This window comes from Leptodactylus fuscus, chromosome 4 (assembly GCF_031893055.1).
Source record: "Leptodactylus fuscus isolate aLepFus1 chromosome 4, aLepFus1.hap2, whole genome shotgun sequence".
In the NCBI taxonomy this organism is placed as follows: Eukaryota; Metazoa; Chordata; class Amphibia; order Anura; family Leptodactylidae; genus Leptodactylus; species Leptodactylus fuscus.
Genome location: NC_134268.1, coordinates 113,806,467 through 113,831,077, shown reverse-complemented (window position 1 = coordinate 113,831,077; position 24,611 = coordinate 113,806,467). Strand labels below are relative to the sequence as shown.

At 39.4% G+C, this 24,611-nt stretch overlaps 1 protein-coding gene across 1 annotated transcript in view; it reads right to left on the bottom strand.

Annotated features, from left to right (window-relative positions):
* CDH12 (cadherin 12) overlaps positions 1-24,611 on the bottom strand; it is a 251,513-nt gene that overhangs the window by 121,167 nt on the left and 105,735 nt on the right. Inside the window, exon 3 of the mRNA XM_075270977.1 lies at positions 23,677-23,971. Within this exon, the coding sequence (XP_075127078.1) occupies positions 23,677-23,971 (295 nt within the window). The remainder of the gene's footprint in view (positions 1-23,676; positions 23,972-24,611) is intronic.

Below are 24,611 nucleotides of genomic sequence, written 5' to 3'. Positions count from 1 at the left end.
GCACTTTTGACTATTTTTCCCGCTACGGCGTTGACCAAACAGGAAAAATATTTTTATAGATTTGTAGAGCAGGCGATTTCGGACGCGGGGATACCTAACATGTATATGTTTCACAGTTTTTAACTACTTTTATATGTGTTCTAGGGAAAGGGAGGTGATTTGAACTTTTAATTCTTTTTATATATTTTTATATTTTTTTTACTTTTTTTTTTATTTTTTTTTGCATTTATTAGACCCCCTAGCGGTGTTGAACCCCAGGGGGTCTGATCACTAATGCAATGCATTACAATGCTAATGCATTGCAATGCATTGCAAAAAAGCATCCTTTCTTTTGCAGGCTGCATAGACCAGCCTGCAAAAGAGAGGATTTGCAGACAAGCCTGGGAGCCTGTACAAGGCTCCCGGCTGTCATGGCAACGAGAGGTCAGCCCTGGAGCATGCTCCAGGAGCCGGCGATCCCGGCCAAAATGGCGGCGCCCATGCGCCGCCGGGAAAATGACCGATCGGAGGCATTAGAGCCGGTTGTCTACTGCTTAAAGCAGTAGACACCCGGCGGCTATGGCGGCCGCCCGACTCCCGGGCGGTCGCCATAGTTACAGACCCGACATGCGCCGTACTATTACGGCGCATGTCGGGAAGGGGTTAAGGACCAGGCCCAAAAGTATGTTAAAGACCAGGCCTTTTTTTTCAAAACTGACATGTGTCACTTTAAATGGCAATAACTTTGAGACGGTTTAACTTACACAAGTGATTTTGAGATTGTTTTTTTTGTAACACATTATACTTCATGTTAGTGGTAAATATTAATCAATATTTTTGTATTTATTTATAAAAAAACTAGGAAATTTGGAAAAAATTGCAATTTTCAAAATGTGAAATTCTCTGCTTATCAGACAGATAGTCATACCATCCAAATATCTCTGCTTTATATTGGCATCATCTTTTGATTGTCTTTTAATTTATTTTGGACGTTACAAGGCTTACAAGTGTAACAGCGATTTTCTAGATTTGCAAGAAAATTCCCCAAACCAATTTTTTAGGGACCACTTCAGTTCTGTAAGGAATTATAAAGGCCTGTATAATAGAAACCCCCATAAATCACCCCATTTTCAAAACTACACCCCTCAAATTATTCAAAACAGCATTTGGGATGTTTGTTAACCCTTTAAGTTTTTCATAAGAATAAAAATAATATGGAAGTGAAATTTAGACATTTCATTTTTTTTTTCACTAATGCATTCATTTAGACCTAAAATTAACACATTCACAAAGGGTTAAAGGAGAAAATGCATCTCACATTTTGTTATCCAATTTCTCCCGTACACAGAAATACCCCACATGTGGGCGTAAACTGATTTTTGGGTACACGGCAGCGCATGGAAGGGAAGGAGCGACACTGGGTGTGTGAACAGCAGATTTTGCTGGAATAATTTTCAGGCACCATGCCTCATTTGCAGAGCCCTTAGAGTACCAAAACAATGGAAACCCCCCAAAAGTGACCCCATTTTAGAATCCACACCCCTCACAGAATTCATCAAGGGGTATAGTCAGCATTTTGACCCTACAGTTGTTTCACAGATTTTACTAACATTGGGATGTGTAAATGAAAAATTACTAAAATGTCACTTTATCCCCAAAGTTTAAATTTTCACAAGGGGATAAAGGAGTAAAAGCCCCCCACAGTTTGTTACACAATTTCTCCTGAACACGGCAATACCCCATGTGTGGCCATATTCTGCTGTATGGCTACATGGCGGGGCTTGGAATGGAAAGAGCGCTATTTGGCTTTTGGATGGCAGATTTTGCTGGAATAATTTTAGGTGCCATGTCTCATTTGCAGAGCCCCTAGAGTACCAATACAGTGGAAACCCCCTAAAAGTGACCCCATTTGGGAAACTACACCACCCACAGAACATATGAAAGGGTATAGTGAGCATTTTGACCCTACAGCTGTTTCACAGATTTTATTAACATTGGGGCATGAAAATGAAAAATTACTTTTTTTCCAATAAACTGTCAATTTAGCCCCAAATTTTTCATTTTCACAAGAGGATAAAGGAGAAAAAGCTCCCTAAAGTTTGTTAAACAATTTCTCCTGAACACAGAAATGCCCCATATGTGGTAATAATCTGCTGTACTAAACATGGCGGGGCTCAGAATGGAAAGAGGGCTATTTGGCTTTTGAATGTCGCATTTGCAGATCCCCTAAAGTATCAATATAGTGGAAACCCCCTAAAACTGACCCCATTTTGGAAACTACACCACTCATAGAATTTATCTATGGGTATAGTGAGCATTTTGGCCTTACAGCTGTTTCACAGATTTTATTAACATTGGGATGTAAAAATGAAAAATTACTTTTTTTCCCAATGAATCGTCCATTTAGCGCCATATTTTTTAATTTTGCAAGTAGTTAAAGAATTAAAACCCCCCCACAGTTTGTTACAAAATTTCTCCTGAACACGGTAATACCCCATATGTGGCCATAATCTGCTGTATGGATACATGGTGGGGCTCAGAATGGAAAGAGAGCTATTTGGATTTTGGAGGGCAGATGTTGCTGGAATAGTTTTCAGGTGCCATGTCGCATTTGCTGAGCCCCTAAAGTACCAATACAATGGAAACCCCTCAAAAGTGACCCCATTTTATAAACTACACCCATCAAGGAATGAATCAAGGGGTATTATCATTTTGTGCCTAAAATGCTTCCCAAAAATGAATGTCCAAAATGAAAATTGAAATTTTGAAAGAAATATGCCATTTCGGTGCCCAATACGTTGCACCCACTTTGTGTTGTCAGAGACCTGCACTCCTAAAACTATTAAGGGGCCATCCCGTGGGGCAAAAAAAATATATATGTGGGTGTAAACTGCTGCTTGGGCACACAGCAGGGCTCAGAAGGGAAGGAGCACTGCGCTTTTTAGCTTTTGGGGTACAGATTTAGTGGGACTTTCTGTGGGCCATGTTCCTTTTGGAGAGACCTGGAGGTAACTGTAAACCCCATTTTGTAGGGGCAAGTTTAGGGTCTCTGCAAAAGTATCATGGCATCCAAAAACCAAACCATCTGTGCTCCAAAAACCCAATAACCCTTCTGTGTCCGTCTGTGCCCTAATATCAGTTTATACCCACATATGACATTACGTACGTTATCCCGGGTACACCAGTGTCATACATGTGCCCTAATATCAGTTTATACCCACATATGACATTACGTCCGTTATCCCGGGTACACCAGTGTCATACATGTGGCATAAACTGTAGTTTGGGCACACAGCAGGGCGCAGAAGGGAAGGAGCGCTATTTTGGTTTCTGGAGCACAGTTTGGTTTTTGGACGTCACTTTTGCAAAGCCCCTGAATTGTCAATAAAGTGGAATCCGCAGACATGTCACCCCATTTTGGACACTAGCTCACTGATGGGATTTATCAAATGGCGTAGCGAGCATTTTTCACCCTTGAGTGTTGCACTTATTTAGTTTCCAGAAATGAAATCGCAACTGATAATGAGAAGTTAAAAATGAAAAATTTCCAGAGATTCGCCATTTCAGTACCCGATATGTTGTGCCCAACTTATGTCAGCAGAGACACTCCAAAAACTGGTAAGCGGGTATCCTGGGCACAACAGCTTTTAGAGCGTTCATCTCTGATACAAGGTAGGCACAATATATTATGCACTGAAATGACGTATTCCTGGAAAAATGGTCATTTTCACCTCTCACAATCAGCTTCGTATTCATTTATGGATAATAAGTTATAGCAACACTTGGGGGTTAAAAATGCTCTCTGTACCCCTGGATAAATCCTTCAGGGGTGTAGTTTCCAAAATAGGGTCTCATATCAGGGGATTCCACTTTACTGGCGTTTCAGCTCTGCAAAAGTGTCGTGGCATCCAAAAACCAAACCGTCTGCGCTCCAAAAACCCAATAATCCTTCTTCCCTTCTGTGTCCGGCTGTGCCCTAATATCAGTTTATACCCACATATGACATTACGTCCGTTATCCTGGGTACACCAGTATCATACATGTGTCATACATGTGGCATAAACTGCAGTTTGGGCGCACAGCAGGGCACAGAAGGGAAGGAGCGCAATGCAGCTTTTGGAGCACAGATTCAGATGTTTGGTATCTGAACGCCATGTCATGTTTGTAGAGCCTGTAAGGTACCAGAAAAGTGGATTCCCCAAAGGAGTGACCCCATTTTGAAAACTGCACCCCTCAAAGAATTTATCAGGGGATGTAGTGAGTATTAGTATCCCAGACGTGACTGCACAGTGGAGGGCGAAGAGGGAATATGTAAGCGGTGCGGAGGACATTGCAAACATCAAATTCCCTACTATGTCTCAGTAGCTCCTATGATTGGGGGAGTCACTCTGGGGTCATTTTGGGGGTCACTTCTGGTGTCTTTCCCTTGTAAGCTGTAAATCTGGGGTGTCTCCTGAAGTACACTGACACAGCTTATATATTCCCTTCCTGACGCCGCCAGTTGTATTCTAATAATTTGGCGATTTTGGGTTTTTTTGTCTTCACATTGGTAGATGCTATATTTTCTTTATTCTTTTGGTGACGCGGCCATATAAGGGCTTGTTGTTTGCGGGATGTGATGTATTTTGTAATGACACCATTTTTGGGTGCCTACAACATACTGAATACATTTTATTAACTCTTTCTTGCTGGATTTAAAAAAAAAAAAAAAAAATCAATCCTGGCATTGAGTTGTACCCTTTAAATTTTGCGCCATGCAGCGTACAGTATAAGTAACATGTGAACTCTATTATGCGGGTCGGTACGGTTATGGCAATACCTCATTTGTAGTATTATTTTATGCAATACTAATTCTGCAGAACAAAAACACATTTGGGGACATAAATCAATGATTTTTGCATCGCCATCTTCTGAGAGGCGTAACATTTTTATTTTTCGGTTGATAGTGTTGGTTGAGGGCTTATTTTTTGTGGGACAACCTGCGCTTTTTATTGGTACTGTTGTGGGGTGCATATGATTTTTTGATCACTTTTTATAGCATATTTTGTAAGGTGATATGGTGAAAAATCATTACTTCCAGCGGGTTTTTTCCGGGTTTTTTTTCCAGATGTACACTGTATACATTAAATATTATTTCAGTTTTATTGTACAGGTTGTTACGGACGCGGTGATACCAAATATGCATTGTTTTTATTAATTTTTAGTACTTTTTTTATATAGTTCATTTTGTATAGAGAAAAAGGGATTTTTGGTCTTTATAACTTTATTACTTTTTTCATACACTTTATTTTATTTTTTTAACTTTTTTTTTTACTTTTTCATGTGTCCCTTTAGGACACTTGAATCATTTGATGCTTTGATGAAAGCATCAACTGATTCTGCACAATAGCAGACAGGACACGAGCAGGACATGAGCCTGCTCGTGTCCTGTAAGCTGCAGAGGAAGTGAGACACATCGCTCACTTCCTCCATCGGTCGGCATGATCAACCAGGTATGTGGGGGCTCCGGTAGTCTGGGGTCACTGGCCAGACCCCAGACTACCTTTTACTGACATCGGTACCCCCCGATCTCGCCGCAGGGGGTGCCGATCACATTCAATTGCCGGCGGATCCCTTTCGATCGCGCCGTGATGTTTCACGCACGATCGAAAGGGTTAAAACGTTCAGTCGGAACAGAGTCTGACTGAACATTGTTGAGGGGGTGGTTAGGTGTCAGTAACACCTAACCCCTGCCCTCCCCCGCCCCACCCCCTGCCTAGTGAGTCTCTGAAGACCGGCCGTAAATTTACAATTGGCTGGTCTTAGAGACCAGGACTGCTGGCCGTAAATTTACGGCCAGCGGTCCTTAACCGGTTAAAGGGGTTGGCCATTTTCAGACCAATATTGACAAACAAATGTATAATAAAAAGATATACAATTTTCCAATATACTTTCTGTATCAATTCCTCACAGTTTTCTAGATCTCTGCTTGCTGTCATTCATTCTGTTACTTCTAGAGGATAAAACTCTGACCATGGTCATGTGATTTACAGTCGACAGTCATGTGATGAGCAGACAGGTGCCACTCGTAACAGTCACAGCACAGTAATCAGATATATATATATATATATATATATATATATATATATATATATATATGCTATTTCCTTCTTCCCCCTTATCCAATCACTTATACAATTATGTCATCTTAACTTCAAAAGCATCTCCAGAATCCCAGAATCCATTAAAGACACTAGCTGTCACCCTGAATCATTCTCAACTTGTAACTCCTGTACTGTAACTCCTTACTAATTGGTCTCCCCTCACTAAACTCTCCCCTCTACAATCTATTCTGAATGCAGCGGCCAGGCTCATCTATCAGTCTAGATGCTACAGCGAAGCCTCTGGTCTGCGCCAGTCCCCACATTGGCTGCCTATTCATTATAGAATACAATATAAATGTATCATCCTCATCCACAAGGTTCTCCATAATGCTGCACCTCCCTACATTTCCTCCCTCATCTCTATCGCCCAACCCGTACTCTCCATTCACTCAATGACCTAAGACTAACATCCTCTATTATCAGACCCTCCCATGCTTAAATGTAAGACTTCTTCTGAGTTGCACCACTTCTCATTAATGCTCTACTCCAGACAATTAGATTAACTCCCAACTTCTTGAGCTTCAAGCGCATTTTAAAGACACATCCTTTCAAACAGGCCTGTCACAATTCCTAATATAAATACTTCCACATTTAGAGTCCCTAAAACTAACCCTACACTGTTCACACCCCTGCATTTTCCCACAGTATATTATAGCTTATCAGAGTGTAATGTTATATGTCCAGGCATCATCTGCACATAAAAGACCATCACTGGTGACGGCTTATACAGCTTGATAACCTTTATCACAAAAACAGCTGGACCACTGTATAAGAAATGCTACCTCTTGTGTCACCCCCTTTATCTTATAGATTGCAAGCTCCTGCGACCAGGGCTCTCAATCCCATTGTGTGAATTGACTATTGTAATGTCTCATTTTGCCTGTACTTGAACCCTACAATTTGTACAGTGCTGCAGTATATATTTGTGCTATATAAATATAATGTATTATTATTAATTTTCATGTCACTTAAATTTGATATACATAATAATTTGTAACATGGTCTAGTTAATAAATTTCAAGTTTAATGGCACATCTATTCTGGTTACGTTGTCTCACTATAAATCAAATCATGTGAAAATGCCCTAAGAGATAACTGGACTACTATTTGCATTTGTTTCTGTAATAGGGATTGTTAACATGTTTGCTTTAGTAGGTTTTTCCCTTTTTTATAATCATTATTGTATACATATATTTATGACTTTATTTTATGTTCCCACCAGGATATGTATCCAGTATATTAGAAACTACTAATAGAATGTGAAACAAATACAAGGTTAGCCAGATAAGGAACATATATTGAATAACTAACAAACAGACTTTATATTTTATTGTATTCATTGTATTGATATCCTATTATACCATGTAATATGGTATTGTCTTGGTAGTGAATAAAAACCTATTGTATAAATAATAATAATAATTTACTGTAAATAATCAACAGAATCTCCCTTTCCTCGAGGCTAATCAATGCTGGCTTATTATCCATGTGCACGTTGTGTTTTTGTAAGATCTTCTCTTTTTGATGATGTCCAACAATTTATATTTTGCTCCAAAATGCTTGCATTTTGCTATTGCCAAGAAATATAAATAGATTTGGATGTCATGAAAATCGCTGAGCAGATGGAATGCACCTTCAAAGGAAAACTATGTCCACAGATACTCAATGAGCTGGAAAAATTAAATTTATTTTTTTATACATTTATTGAGTTGTTTTCTATTTATATCCCGTAAACATTCAACATATAGAGCAATCACTTTAAGTAATTAATTTCTCTTTTCACTTATTACATTAGATTACAAATTAAAATACTGTGGTTGGTTTCTAGGAGTAAAATGTATACAATAGATGTGATAAAACTTTAGATAAGTATACAGTTGGCAACTCGTTATGTGAGAAAATAAAATTTGTCGTTTGCTTTAATTATGGCCAAGTATGGCATAAATTTGGCCTCAATATATAGGCATCCTGTAGATTCAACTGTATTGAAAAGCAAGCCTAAAGAAGAAGATGAGAGCATAAGGCTCCTAAACAATTCTAGTAACATTTGGTTACTAATAGAGATGAGCGAGTAGTATTCGATTGAGTAGGTATTCGATTGAATACTATGGTATTCGAAATACTCGTACTCGATCGAGTACCACTCGCTATTCAAAAGGAAAAGTTCGATGCACAACCAGCATTGATTGGCCGAATGCTATACAGTTGGCCAATCCACGCTGGTTCTTCTCCTACCTTTAGAAGTCTTCTCTGTGCAGCTTCCCCGCGGCGTCTTCCAGCTCTGAATGGACCCTAAGCTTGTAGTGTGGGCATGCGCAGTCGGCTCTGCCCAGGCCCGATGCCTGGCAGAGTGAATTCAGAGCCGGAAGACGCCGTGGGGATGCTGCAAGGAGAAGACTGCACGGAGGATGCAGCCCAACCTTCACTCGTGGACTTGATAAGTGTAATTTGATCGAATGTTGCCTACCCCTGAAACGAGGATTTTCCCCCCATAGACTATAATAGGGTTCGATATTCGATTCGAGTAGTCGAATATTGAGGGGCTACTCAAAACGAATATTGAATCTCAAACATTTTACTGTTCGCTCATCTCTATTACTAAATTTTAAATTTGATGAATTTTAAATAAAAGCTGTAACTGAAGGATTAATTGTGAGGCGTTGTTATTAACAATTATTATTAAGGGAATGAATGGGACATGATTGGATTGTGGGCATTTGTAATCTCTGCAGTCCACCTAACAACATAGTACCAGCACCAGATCACGTATCTGCTGGCTCAGTGGGGAGCTGCATCATGGCAGAGCCAATAGCTGTGTTTGCTGTATATAGCGATCGGGAATGCAATGATGGTAATAAAACTTCCCTGCCCTTTTAAGGGTCAGTGCACACAGAGTTTTTTGGTGCTGATTTTGAGGCAGAATTCACCTCAAAATCAGCCTCCAAAAAAGCCTCCTAATAGAGTTCTATTGGGAGGCTTTTTTTTGAAGGCTGATTCTAAGGCGGATTCAGCGTCAAAATCAGCGCCAAAAAAACTCAGTGTGCACTGACCCTTAGGCTCCATTCACACAGATTTTTGGTGAAAAAAATCAGCTTCAGGAATTAGGAAATGGTTTTTTGAAGTGGTTTTTTGAGCATTTTTGAGGCTTTTTTTATGTTTTTTTTTTCCCTCCAGCACAGTGTATGGACCTTGAAAAAACAGTTTTTGCCAATTCCACCCCCAAATCTGTGCCCAAATCCATGACGTGGATTTTTCACCTCCCATTGACCGCGTTGCTTTTTTGCGGAATCCGCCTGAAGGAAGCTTTTTTTCTGCTATCAGAAAAATTCCGCAAGTGGAATAACAAAGTCAGCGGAGGCCATAGAACTCTATGGAGAAGCGTTTTTTCCATGTGGATCTGACGTCAAAATCAGCGCCTGGAAACTCCATGTGAATGGACCCTTATGGTAGCTCTGGCTGTAGATGCAGCTGGTTCCCCATTTCAGCAGCTACACAATTTCAACAAAGAAGGAAGCCACTATCCAGACGTATATACCCAACGGACAGTCCGGAAGTGGTTAATCAACTTTTATGTTAAACATATTTTAAAGACTTTGAGGTGAGACTTTTTTTTAAAGTTTTCCATGTTATTATTTATATTTTAAAAAAATTAATAAATAAAAAAACATAATTCTGACTCTTGTCACAAAGCCAAAAAGATAGATTTCATTAAAGCAGCCCCCTCACTTATCGGCACAATGATTGTCACAGCTATTATATATTTGATTTCTGAGTCTATCTACTCCCCCCTCCCTGTACAATAACCACTGCAGAAGTCATACAGCATGTCTAGAAAACACTTAATAGGCATATAGGTCATAGGCATCAAAAGGGACCAGACTATTGTGTATATGCCCAAAGTCCATCTCCAGGAAACAGTAATGGGTTGGAAAAAAATATCTAATGTGGTTTTTTTTGCTTTTTTTGTTAAACTAATGTGATTTTAACCTCTGTTTTATATTGTGCATCATATATAGCGCAGAAAAGTAGTTTTGCAAATCCATACCTGTATTTTGTACAGTATTTATATCTCAGGAGCCTATAGACATCCTAGCACCTTAGGGGATTCACTATACTGTATGAGTATGTAATGGAGACTACTCAACTTACTCCTCTGGCATTGCAGTCAACCTTGATATAATATATAATATATCACAGCAATAAAAGTCATGCAACTATGTGGATAGCTAAGAAGGTGATGATATTGCATTGTCTACCTATATAATGCAATTTCTTATTTTTTTTGGCATTTAGAAGTTGACCTTTTTTTGTTTTCAGGACAGGTACAGACCTGAAGTTCCTTCGTATACAATCAAGGTAATATAATATGTTTTTCCCTGTCAAAATCACAAGAGTGCTGTATCAGTTTGTGTAACTTGGTAATACATGCAAGAAAATCAATAGATGCATTATTCATTTCTTCTAATCTGTCCTTTGGCCTACACTTTATGAATAAGATAGAGAGAGACCTTAGGCAGAACACACAGCTGTGGGCAATCATACTAATCTGTCTGAGGCCCGCAGCGATGAGCCCAAAGTATCAAAATCACTTTCATTTGAACTAAATTGCATATTTTATGTATCAATTCACACGGGCTGGCATAACATCTATCATTTATTACATCTGCGCAGTTATTGAATTGCTTTGTTCATGTAACACTTTAATTACCTTTTACAATTAAACTCTGCTGGTCCTTGCATAGAAGATATATTAGCCCAAGTCTTTCCAATGAATAGCCACTAAAATTCCTGCTCTGAGGATGGTGACACACATTGGGGTACATTTATCAATCCAAGTCGGATACTTTTCTGTCTACATTCGCACCAAAATTCATAGTGCACAGCCTTTTTGACATATGTATGAACAGTGTGCACCAAAAAGGAAATAAAAATATGACAGAATAGACACTTTTGAAAACTGTGCCCCAGAATGGCCGTGGTTTAGAAGAGTCTCACATTATGATACATTTATGAAACAAAAAGCAACAAATATGGCGCAGATTTCCTGTGGAAAGTGGACCAAATTTAAAATGGTGTAAAAAATTAATGACAATTTACTTTGTGTGCTAAAAATTCCTGTCGGGTGCCACATGTTTAATCTCAATAAGTGAGAGATTATTTGCGTCTGCTTATATTATTCCATTATGTTTTGCGGCAAATATTTGTCTCTATTTTTGTGCCAAATATTTGTCTCATGGTGAGACAGAATTTTGGAGTATTTATATACACTACTTATTTATGAAGGTCTGTATGGCAGATTCATAAATGTGTCTACAAGAACAAATGGGATTCATAGTTTAAGACAATGCAAAGATAGACAGTATTGATAAATGTACCCCATGTAACTGGATGAGCTATAGCTGTATTCAGTCTCTGGCTACCAGAGCGATTTAATTACTGGAAGAGTGGTAACAGCAATACTGCATGGCCAGTAATGATACAGTATATAGCTGAAATAAATTCATCGTTCACCGATACTGAAGTGAAAGCATCAATGGTTGGTGACTGGATGTGGCTATAACCACAGGTGACAGCACCTGTGACCCCAGAACTGACTGTAGTTATGACTACATCCAAGTACATAGTGAGACCCCCGCTCAGCCTAATGAGAAGTAGCCTAGAATTAATCTGTAGGTTATGCATTTATAAGGGGTCGTGCCTTTGGTCACAGAATTGTGTGCAGTTATAACTGCAGTCATAACACTGTGTAGCCCCATCCTACAAAAAAGCCCCATGTAAATCCAACCTTATTCATACACTGATTTTTTATACATCAAAAAAGTGACTAACACTCATCAAAAATGGAAAGTACCTGGGTGAGGAGCCTGACTGTGGACTATTATGGTTTTCTGAGCTTGGAGCTCCATCACAGAGCTCCCAAGTAGCTGTTACGGTGAAGATCGATAGAGAAAAGAGTGGTCAAGCTCCCTGCACTCCGAGAACAGCTCGGTAGCAAGCGGACCTACAGAAATTCCTGTGAAAAAGCAGCTCACATTCCAGACACAGCACTCCCAAGATTATGCCTGAAGGTGCAAAAGGAAAAGGTGAAATGAAAGAATCAGACCCTTAGAGCATCAATGAAGGTGATACTGCTAATCATACAACTTTGTTTATCTCTAAGCATTTCCTACAAAATGCCTTGTCCAAAGCCATATCACTGGTCCTATTAGACCTTGCAACAACAATTCAGAAATGTCTAACCTTGGCCGTAGGAAAGAAGTACTAGAAGGGGCCTGTTGTGATCTTGCAGACTTCTCCTTGGTTCTACATATACTGCACAAAAAAAGAGCACTCTGATAGAGCCCTGATATTGCTGGAAGACCAGGAAAACTGCAGCTGCAGAAGAAATGTCATGATCAAAGGACTGCCAGAAACATGGGTTCGGATACCCTGAGCAAAATCATAAGTAAAATATTTTCTCCTTTGCTGAGCAACCAAAGTGGTTATATAGTGGGTACATGGATTGTTACGCTAAATGCCATGATAGGGTGTTACCCCTGGGATGTTATGTGAGGCCTCCTCTTTTGTCTGGACAAAATAGCTATTCTGTCCATGGCTAGGGAAAAAGGAGAGGTTCAATGTGGCAATGTGCTGCTTACCTTGTGACATGATTTGTCTCCCTCCACACTGGCTCCTGAAACCTCTCTTGGAAGTTTTACGTGACAAGAACTTACGATATGCCTGGCTATACTCCTTTGTCCTATTGATCTTGGTAGAAGGGAAGGTGCATAGTGGACCGACAGATAATATCTGGGAACTACTAAACTCCTATGGAAATAACATCTTGGCTGCCCTTGCCTGACTTGGAGTAGCTTTCAGAGCTTCAACAGATCCATAGAAGTGATGCTTGGAGACAATCACAACATTTCAAGCTGCCAAAAATCAGAGGACATCTGCCACATGTTAGTGACTACCACAATTGCAGGATGCTGCAACCTCGTTCACTATAGTACAGTAAGTTATTATTATTATTATTATTATTATTATTATTATTATTATTATTAATTTATTTATATAGCACCGTTAATTCCATGGTGCTCCCCAAAAGTGATCGCTCAACCTTGTGTTTAGTTCTGCAGAAAGTATGAGACGTTCCTGGTTAAGAGTTATATGTAACATCTACCTGAGCCAATATTTATGAATGTTTTTTTGCATTATGAGATGTTGTTACTTGAACTGTGGTGGCCTTACAGTTCTCTGTCAGAACTAGTTTTAATGTCACATTTATTAGATGAATGTTAGGCTTGTTAGCTTGTGCCATGCTTCTGCACAGTTCCTTGGTGTAAAGGTTATTAAATATGGAGCTTCACCCTTTATATTGCCCCTAGAGGGTTTATATAAGTAGTATTTCTTTAAAAGCTTTTAATTAATCTCTGAGGAACCTGTCTTGCAACTCAACTATCTTAATTCTACCTCCTTTATTCCCATTTTTTGTGGATTTGATTTTAATATACATTATAGTAGTTTAGTAGTAGTAGTAGTAGTAGTAGTAGTAGTAGTAGTAGTAGTAGTAGTAGTAGTAGACATCAGTTACAAGCAGACTTCTTGCTGCAGGTACACCCAATAGAACTTATTTGCTTGAGTTTATACTTTGCCAATACCACTTGTACCTAGAAACAAGAAGCCATCAATTATCTACTGGAACAAATAGCTTGTACTGAATGGACTAGTAAACGTTCAGTTAACTCCTCTCTGCAAGCTCAGTTAAGTGAGCCTAGAGAAAAGTTGCAAAGTATATTTGATGTCAAAGAAGCCAAGCATTTCCTTCATTACCAACAGAGGATCTATGCACATGGTAACAAGGGAGGGAAACTCATGTCCTTTTTGATTAAGAAAGCACGCACCAGAACCTGTATCTCAGAGATTAAATCCATACACACCTCCTGTAAACTCCTCCATGGCAAAAATAGTGGAAGCTTTCCAATCCTTTTACTCCTCACTTTACAATCTGGCAGGTCACGAGGAAGACTTTTCAGCAGTTGTAAGTAAAACGTATTGATAGATTTGTGTCTGCTCTTACTCTTCCCAAACTTGACTCATGCTGAACGTCTATTATCTCAGATTACTGAAGATGAGCTATCCAAGCTAATTCATAGCTTTCCCCCTAACAAAAGGTTCAGATGGGTTTCCAATCAAATATTATGTAACGTATCTTCCCTCCCTGCTTCCTCACCTAGTCAGGACTTTCAGGAAATTATTGGCCTATATTATTACTCAACTTGGGCCTTAAATTCTGGGCCAAATATCTAGCTGTCTGTCTTTAACCCCTATCACCAGACCTAATACACCCAAAGCAAGCTGGTTTTGCTAATTTCAGGGAGGATCATCATAATTTGATAAGATTACTCCAATCTATTAATTATGCCAGGTCAGCTGAGACTCCAATGGCCCTAGAGTGAATCGAGTGATTTTTCATGTCTGCCTTGTTACTTAAGCTTGAAACTCCAATAGTATTAATTAATGTAATTCTTACTCTTTACGCTTAACCCTTTCATTGCCAGGCACATAGCTATACGTGCTCCCAAGGTGGCAGTTCAGTAGCCGAGGACGTAGTTACTACGTCCTCCCTACTAATGCCGATATCTCTGGACTGCATCAACATATCTTGATGCTTTAAAATGCAATTTAAAGAAGAGAATCTCATCTTTAAAATGATACCAGGGACTTGATGATTATACTTACAGTCTTGGAGCGATTCACTGTTGAAAACACTATTTGTCATTGAGATCCAACTGCAGATCTCAATTCCCGACAGCGTTTCAACAGTTAATCGCTCCAAAACCGTAAATATAATCATCAAGTTCCTGGTATCATTTTAAAGAGGAGATTCTCCTCTTTAAAATGCAATTGAAAACATCAAGATATGTTGATGTAGTCCAAAGATATAGAGCTCAAAATTGTCCCCCCCCCCCTCCTGTCTAAGCAAGCAATTTGCAGACTTTAACAGGAAAGGGAGAGGGACACGAGGAGTTCAGAAGAGAGAGAGAGAGAGAGACAGAGACAGAGAAACAATCAGACTCTGTACATACCTTGTATGTGACAGCAGGAGGGGGGTGGCAGGGACTCTATTGTCCCTATTAACCCTTCTCCTGCCAATCAGAGAACATACTATACATTTGTCTCTGATTGTCACATACAGGTATAATGTAATTCCCCCCTGAGCTTTACTAGTGGGGTATTCTTATGTTATACCCCTTGAACATAACCAGGAAGTTTATTGGCGCTGTGACCCAGGCATTTACCATTGTCCAGGTCGCAGCGCCAAAAAGTCGCACCAAACACTTACACAACATATACATAAAGTCGCAAATAAAGTTTACATTTCACCCAATCCCTGTCCTGTCTATACCTGAGCTTTCTAAAGTAAAATATGTCTCTAGCGATGTGCGTTACACACTAAAATAATAGTAATAATGATTATCACTAGAGATGAACATATAGTTTGCTAAAATTTTTATAGGGGGATGGAAAATAAAATTTTTATGTAAAGTCCTATTTAATTTGCATGCGCAAAATGGGATGGCACATTTCTGCGATTTTGGCAATTCTTTAACACCCGCCCCTGTAAATATATTCATCTGTGGTATTTATGAACTCCTCACATATTGCAGTTTTATGTACAGTGCATTATGTTTGCAGAAAGGGATTGCTTGAGCCGCACTTTAGTTGCAAATTTGAATTTTTGCACAATTTTTGCTAGCAATCTCTGTTTGCCGCAAAGTTGAATGAAGGTGGTTGTATATATGAACTATTAAATTGTGTTTTTATATATGGTATACTGTGTAATCTGAAAAAAATTAGATGTTGGTATCACAGTCACCGTTTGGTAGGTGCAGTATAGCTTTTAACATATTAGTGAACCACAGCAAAATCCTGCTTGTCTTCTGTATTCGTGTTTTAGGGAGTCTGAGCTCTTGTTGTACCCTGTTTCCCTGAAAATAAGACACCCCCCCTTCACCTTCTGGATCACATACAACCGGCAGTCACCGGCACTCCGCTAATTGTTCCCCGCTTTGTTTGCCGATTGTTCCCCGCCCCAGCTGCTGTATAAAACATCCCCCGAAAATAAGAAAGGTCATATATTTCGTTAGCTAATTAATTATAAGAACATGTCTTATTTTCGGGGAAACAGGGTAGTTGATGTTTGTGGTACATATAGTATATATACACATTGTATACACCTTAAGCTATTATTTTAAAAGTATTTTGTATATGAATCTGAGATTGAACATGAGTTTTAGGTGCAAATATGTGTTTTAGCGTATTTTTTCAAAAAATTATTTGTGTTGGTCACAAAGTTGCATGAAGGTGGATGTGGCTATCGATGACCCATTAAGATATTTGTAATCTTCAGGTTGTCTACTTTCAAAAAATATATAGGGTTTAGGGGTTCACTTACTTTTCATGGTGTGTAATCCCTACATTTTATAGGATGATACTTTTTTAACATTTCCAGCTTCAAAGCAGATTTTTGTTCCTTCCAGTTCTAGCGATTTTCTGAAGACACGTGCATGCGGGTGCAGGCTATAGTGATATGTATGAACTCTGTACATGTTGAACTTTTATTTTTAGGAGGTTTGGTGCATTTAATTTTTTGTTTGGTTTCCGCTTTTAACAACTAATATACATTTATTTGCATTTTTTCATAAAACATTCACTTTAAATCAAAATTGCATGAAGGTGCCTGTTCATATACAGTACCAAGTGGCATTCTGACAATGCTGCAGGTGTGTACTTTAAGAAAATATATAGGTATGGGGAGGTTGGATGCTTTTTTAATGTTGCAATTTAGGTTTGATTTGTTCATCTCAAAACTGTGAAAATTGCTCTGGCTACTGGAGGTGCAAAATTTCCAGAGACCCTTGGCAGCAAAAAGGTTAATGTCATTCCCATTTGACAATCAATGGGACATTGTCCCAACCATTCAATATATGTCATTCTCTCCTGCCCTTTTCATGTTACCCCTTGATTCCTTCTTTCAGGCAGTCTGGGAATGTCCAGTTATAAGAGATCTTGACTTAAGTTCCACTATCCTTCAAGCAACTGCTTTTGCTGCTGATGTCCTCTTCCTCATATCAAACACAGAGACAGGATTACCTATACACTTAGATATTATAGCAGAAACTGGTTCTATGCCAAATAGCAAAGTAAATGTTTCCAAACCAGAGATCCTCAATATCTCACTCTTTGAGGTAGAAGCAATATTACAATAGACATTGCCATTTCCATGGTCTACTTCTCATAACTGCCTGTGCATAAAAGTACCTTGTTTCCTGGAAGAGATTTATCCCTCTCATCTCTGTAATGCAGTGGTTTGTCCAGTTCTATGATATACGTCTCCTATCATAGTTCGGAAGGAAGTACCTTATTTAAACCTACATTATGCCAAAAATCCTGTACAAAATGCACATACTTCATATTTATATCCCATCTGTATTTTTTAAAGCTATAAGAACTTTATTCCCAACATTTATATGGAAACAGAGGAAGACTTACTCTGCTCTATCCCTACCTAAACCAGTTGGAGGCATCAACCTGCTTGACATCACACAGTGTTTTGCAGCTGTACAACTACACTTATGACTTGAACCTGCCACCCTACAATCTCTTACCTTACTGCAAATGTTAGCTACTGCAGCCTATTGCCCAGACTTAATGAAAGACCTATGGATGTCTCTACTTACTCAACACACCAGGGATCAAGGAAGCATCCACATTAGAGGCACTTGTGAGACCTGGCTCACACTCCAATTCCAATATCTCCTTCTCCTTCCTTGTGTTTACCAGTTGGTCTGAAGATGCAGTACATCCCAGAGATCTACGGGATCTTCTTCTAACTATCCACCTAGGGGCTTCTCTATAAATAAAACTGTCCCATCAGCAGATTCTCTTACACAAGTCCCTTGACTTGCAAATCTAAATTTTCTACAAATTAAACATTAAAATATTGTAAAAAACTGTTCTCTGACACATGTGTAGGGAGATCCTATACGGACTTTGAGAAAATCATGACTGCATCCCTCTTGTTGTGGGCAAAAGTTTCATTAGACCTCAGCCCAGGGGCAAACCTTTCTTCACCTTTCTGCAGGAGAGCCATTTCAAACTATTGGTGACATGGTACAGATCTCCAGCCTGGTTTTTGAACATAAACTCTCGATTTATGACAAACTCTCGATTTATCTTAAATTATAAAATGGAAATGACTGGGAAGGGGTTAAAATATAGCTAGTGACATGAAAATAATAAAACAAAAATCTTTAAAAATATGTGTCACAAAAATTTAGTTTAAAAACTAATTTTCTGATGACACATTACCTGTACTGTATGCCATACTTTCATTGTTACTAGACCACACAAAGTAAAATATTATAAAGAATTAAATGTTTCCTCCATAGCTAAAATCATTATTCCATATGTAAATATTAGTTCAGTACATAGAGTCATCGCTATTAAATGTGAGGTACATTTGCACTTACAAGAAGCATAAAAAGGTGATTGCGATAATTTCTCATGTATGCTTTTTCACAGCACTTATATTCCTAGTTTTATAACTTTTGGGAATTCTGGATATGCATGTGTTGTAAAGGATACAGTATGTCAATGGAAGACACTGGCATACCCAAACTCACAAATGTGCCTCCTGGCACCACACAGTGAACGTCTTGCAGGTAACAAAGCTAAGTAGTATTTTCTCTCTTCAGGATTGTGCAGACATTTGAATTAAAGGACAACCTTATAAAAGTTTAAGATTTAAAGGGATTCTATCATTAAAATCAATTTTCCCCCCTAAAACATAGGAATAGCCTAAGAAAGGCTATTCTTTTCCTACCCTTAGAAGTCTTCTTAACGCTGCCGTTTGGTAGATATTCCAATTTTTTTTAGGTATGCAAATGAGTTTTCTTGCAGCACTGGTGGTGGTCCCCTGCACTCAAACAGCACTGGGGCATGCAGTGCTGTTTGAGTGCAGGGGACTGCCACCAGTGCTGCAAGAAAACTCATTTGCATACCGAAGAAAACCGGAGTACAGCATTCGGCCAATCAATGCTGGTTTTGACGAAGGCTCGTCTGTGAGGAGGCGGAGTCTAAGATCGGACCAGAATGGAGATTGCTGTGGACCAATCTTAGACTCTGCCTCCTCTGGCAGAACCAGTGTTGATTGGCCAAATGCTGTACTCTGTATGGCATTCGGCCAATCAACACTGGTCAATGCATTCCTATGCCAAGATGTAGCAGTGCTGGCCGTGCACTCAGTTCAACTACACCGGAGATGCAGTTGAGCTGAGCGCACGGCCAGCACTGCTACACCGGAGATGTGAACCCTGCTGCACACTCAGCTCTGCTGCATCAGAGATGCACTGAACCCTGCTGCACACTCAGCTCCGCTCCATCAAAGAAGCACTGGATCCTGCTTAACACTCAGCTCAGATATGTGCTGATGCAGCAGAGCTGAGTGTGCAGCAGCGTTCAGCGCATCTCTAATGCAGCAGAGCTGAGTGTGCAGCAGGGTTCAGTGCATCTCTGATGCAGCAGACCTGAGTGTGAAACAAGATTCAGCACACACTCAGCTCTGCTACATCTCTGATGCAGCAGAGCTGAGTGTGCAGCAGGATTCACATCTCCGGTGTAGCAGTGCTGGTCGTGCGCTCAGCTTGGCTGCATCTTCGGTGTAGCCAAACTGAGTGTACGGCCAGCACTGCTACATCTCAGCATAGGAAGGCACTGGTAAATGCATTCCTATGGGAAAAAGTCAGCTCCCGCATATCGCAAGCTGACAGGGATCTCGACATAATACAGTGACTTGGGCATGTTAGATGCCCCCAGACATGCTTCCACTGCTGTCCCAGTTGCATTCCAGGGTGTTGGCATAATTTCCTGGGGTGTCATAGTGGACTTGATGACCCTCCTGGGTCGAATATTGGTTTCCCCCTAAACGAGCATTTATTCCCCATAGACTATAATGGGGTTTGATGTTCGATCAAACAGTCGAGTATTGAGTATTGTTATTCGAATCGAACTTTGAACATTTCACTGTTCGCTCATCTCTAATTCTAATGATAGAATCCCTTTAATATGCACAAAAGTAAAATGCTTAGTTATTAAAGAAAAGATTTAATACCAAGATATACATACTATCAAATGAGTTTAGAAAATAAAAGGAAATAGTGAGCAAAACTCTTAAACTTGGCCGCAGAGCTTGGCAGGAAGTTGGAAAGACTAAAAGTTTGGTTTTAGCTCCAGGTATCTGACAACTGGATCCTCTCCATGAACAATTTTTGAAGGACTCTAACCCAGCCTTCTTTTGGAACCTCCTGCCTGTGACCTGGGCTAGCTAAGTAAATGCTCCAGATATGACATATTGTTTTAAATATGTCATAATGGTCACTTTTGTGAGATACTATCTATCTATATGCAATTTGAACAATTATAATAAATAACAATAACGAAAAACCATAAGCTCTTTATAAAACTGTCATTCATATCTCTTTTTTTAAAAAAAATGTATTTGCCTGAGTATGATGTTCATTTCTCAAGGGGCATTCAACTTTATTACTGTATGTTGCCAAAGGCTAATCCCACTCTATGTGCTGGAGTCTCTAAGCATAAATATTCAACATTTAACCTCTTTGCATAAATACATGTGCTAGGTTAGTGAAATTGCTTTCTGTGTACAATTTATTATGTCCTCTAACTTCATTAACTTCTTGAAATATAAGAGAGTGTGTGTGTGTGTGTGTATATATATATATATATATATATATATATATATATATATATATATATGTATATATATAAAACTCTAGCTCTAATTAAACATAAGAATAGGTTACTTCACCTAGGATAACAGAAAACCAAAAGCCAGTAGAATCATTCAGGACACAGCTCCAAAAATATGTGTGCAGACACGCGTATCTAATCCTCTGGCATGTGGAACTGTAAGCAGACATGCATATCTAATCCTCTGGCATGTGTTACTGTGTGCAGACACATGTATCTAATCTTCCCCCGTGTGGTACTGTGTGCTGAGACGCGTATCTAATTCTCTGACTTGTGGTACTGTGTGCAGATACATGTATCTAATCCTCCCCTGTGTGGTATTGTGTGAAGAGGCGCGTATGTAATCCTACGGCGTGTGGAATTGTGTGTAGATGCGCATATCTAATCCTACGGCATGTGGTACTGTGTGCAGACGTGTGTATCTAATCCTATGGCATGTACAACTGTGTGCAGACGCATGTATTTTATCCCCTGGAGTGTGAAACTGTGTGTAGACGTGCATATCTAATTCTACGGCATGTGGTACTGTGTGCAGATGTGCTTATCTTTTGCTGTGGTATGTGGAACTGTGTGCAGATGCGCGTATCCAATCCTTTTACATGTGGTACTGTGTGCAGACGCATGTATCCAATCCCCCGGCGTATGGTACTGTGTTCAGACGTGTGTATCTAATCCTCCGGCATGTGAAACTGTGTGCAGACGCGTGTATCTAATACTACGGTATGTGGTACTGTGTGCAGATGTCCATTTCTAATACTCTGGCGGTGGTACTATGTGAAGACATGCATATCTAATCCTCTGGCATGTTGAACTGTGTGAAGATATGTGTATCTAATCCTCCCCTATGTGGTATTGTGTGAAGAGCTGCGTATGTAATCCTCCCCCGTGTGGTACTTTGTGCAGACACACGTATCTAATCCTTCAGCATGTGGAACTGTGTGCAGACGTGCATATCTAACCCTCGTATCTAATCCTCCCCTGTGTGGCATTATGTGAAGAGGCGCGTATCTAATCCTTCGGCGTGTGGAACTGTGTGTAGACGCGCGTATCTAATCCTACTGCATGTGGTACTGTGTGAAGACGTGTGTATCTAATCCTCCCCTGTGTGGTACTGTGTGCTGAGATGCATATCTAATTCTCTGGCTCGTGGTACTGTCTGCAGAGATATGTATCTAATCCTCAAAAGTGTGGTACTATGTGCAGACACACTTATCTAATCCTCCTCTGTGTGGTATTGTGTGGAGAGGCGTGTATCTAATCCTACAGCGTGTGGAACTGTGTAGACACGCACATCTAATCCTATGGCATGTGGTACTGTGTTCAGACGTGTGTATCTAATCCTATGGCGTGTACAACTGTGTGCAGATGCACATATTTAATCCTCTGGAGTGTGGAACTGTGTGTGCATATCTAATTCTAAGGCATGTGGTACTGTGTGCAGACGTGCTTATCTTATGCTCTGGTGTGTGGAACTGTGTGCAGAAGCGCGTATTTAATCCTCTGGTGTGTGGGACTGTGTGCAGACGCGTGTATTTAATCCTCTGGTGTGTGATACTGTGTGCTGATCTGTGTATCTAATCCTCTGATGCGTATATCTCAGTTTGGATATCAGTGTTGTATTGTGCATGTGGAGTGACCGTGTGTATTGCAGTTGTAATATGAGTGAAAGACTTGCAGGTTTGTATTGGCTAAGGGGGGGGGGGGGGGTATTTTTTTCTGGAATGCTGTATCTCAGCAACGGTACGTCCGAGTGAGTTGTAGTCTTGTCTTAAACCTTCCCAGATACCTGAAGTGTATCTGTACCAAATTTGGTGAAAATCGGTACAGTCGTTTAGTTTGCAATAGAGAACAGACAGACAGACAGAAATTCATTTTTATAATATAGAGAGATAGAGAGATATACACACAATGATAGTTACTTGTTGCTAGCAATGATCTCCAAAAGATAGATCTCCAGATGTTGCGAAAAGACAACTTTAAACAAGCTGCATGCCAATTTTTTTAAGTTGTTACGTATCAGTCAACTAGATGTATACCTATATAGGGTTTTGTATGGAACACTTTCTTTTAATGTCTATGCTGATAGGCTACACGATATAGAAAGCTGAAGACGGTCACATGGTTCCATTTTCTACAATCCTGTTTAGCTGATAGAAGTGTTTCTGTTTTCCTAAGAACTTGGTGGGTGATGTACAATTGTTTGGACCTTAGAACTGTGAAGTAAGAGCATTTTATAGTTAACACTGGACCTTCTAGTCTAAATGTAATATTATGATGTCATCATCTAAACAGGTCCGGTCTAAAACAAAGATAATAGCAGGGTGCTTCATAATTCTTGGACATAGTAACAGTTGGTGCTTTGATTGTACAGAGAGAATATAATACCACTCTATACCTCTTAGGTGTTCATCGCTACTAAGCCTGCTTACCGAAACAGAAGTTTCAAACAAACCAAGACTGATTGAATTTATTCAGGGTTCAACTGATTTCTGCCTCCCTTTCTATTTTTGGTCAGTGCCTTTGTCCTGCTAATGTTGGGTATCTTTGTTCATCATCTAAAAACAATATGTTCTGAGTACTTTAAGTAAAGACAATTAATTGCTTTTGTAACAATATATACTATATGTACAACGTGGACCATTATTGTCGATTTGATATAAAATATGATTTTATTGTAATAATTTTACAGTAATAAAGTGTAATGTAGAACAACGTTCTAATATTAAATTTTTTTACTCACCAACTGGAGACATTTCGGGAACACTCGCAACATAAGGGCCATCCAAAAACTTTGGTTCATTATCGTTAATGTCCTGAACTTTGATAATGAATTCCGATTCTGGCTCCACTGGTTTTCCAGTAACTATATCCACAGCTTGAGCACGTAATGTATAGAATGGTTTTTCTTCTCTGTCCAGACTTTTAATGGCATGGATGTCACCTGTAGTGTCATCAATTGTGAAAATTGTACCAGCTCCATCACCTGAGAGGGTATATTTCACTGATCCAATGCCCTTGTCCAAGTCAGAGTGAAGCTATAAATCACAAAGGGAAAAGATCAAATGTTTAATAGCCTGTCTAACTGTATGATGTGCTTGGTATCAACAGTAAATTGATAAAACTGCATACAGTAAATTGACTTTGGCGTATGCAAGATAACCAGTTTAACTATTCCAAAAATATAGACCTTTGTTGAGACTAAACTAGACATAGTTTACTAAGTTTAGTTATAGTTAGAAGTGTTATAATCTTTTGGAATATTTCTTTGCAAATTGATTACCCAGTTCAATACTTCTTACTGATCATGGGGCTAATATGTTACTAATTGAAACACTAAACAATATACATGCCATATGTCACATCAGGACCTAAGGCCAGTGACTTTGGCATGGTGTACTGTAGAGCATGTAAGGTCTTGGCATTGGGATCAGGACACATGTCATGCACCACAGTCTTCTCACAGTCTTCTATTTATACCCATTCTGCTCTACAGAAGAGATGAGTAGAAATAGTTCAAAAGAAATATTTCACACAAATAAAATTAGTTCAGAATTTTCCAGAAGTTTTGGATTCTAGTGAATCTGAACCTTTTTTGGATTTATGTCTGCTGAATCTCTGAAAATGGCTGTAAATTATTAATGTACCATTTAAATAGCCTGCTGCCATTTATTTCAG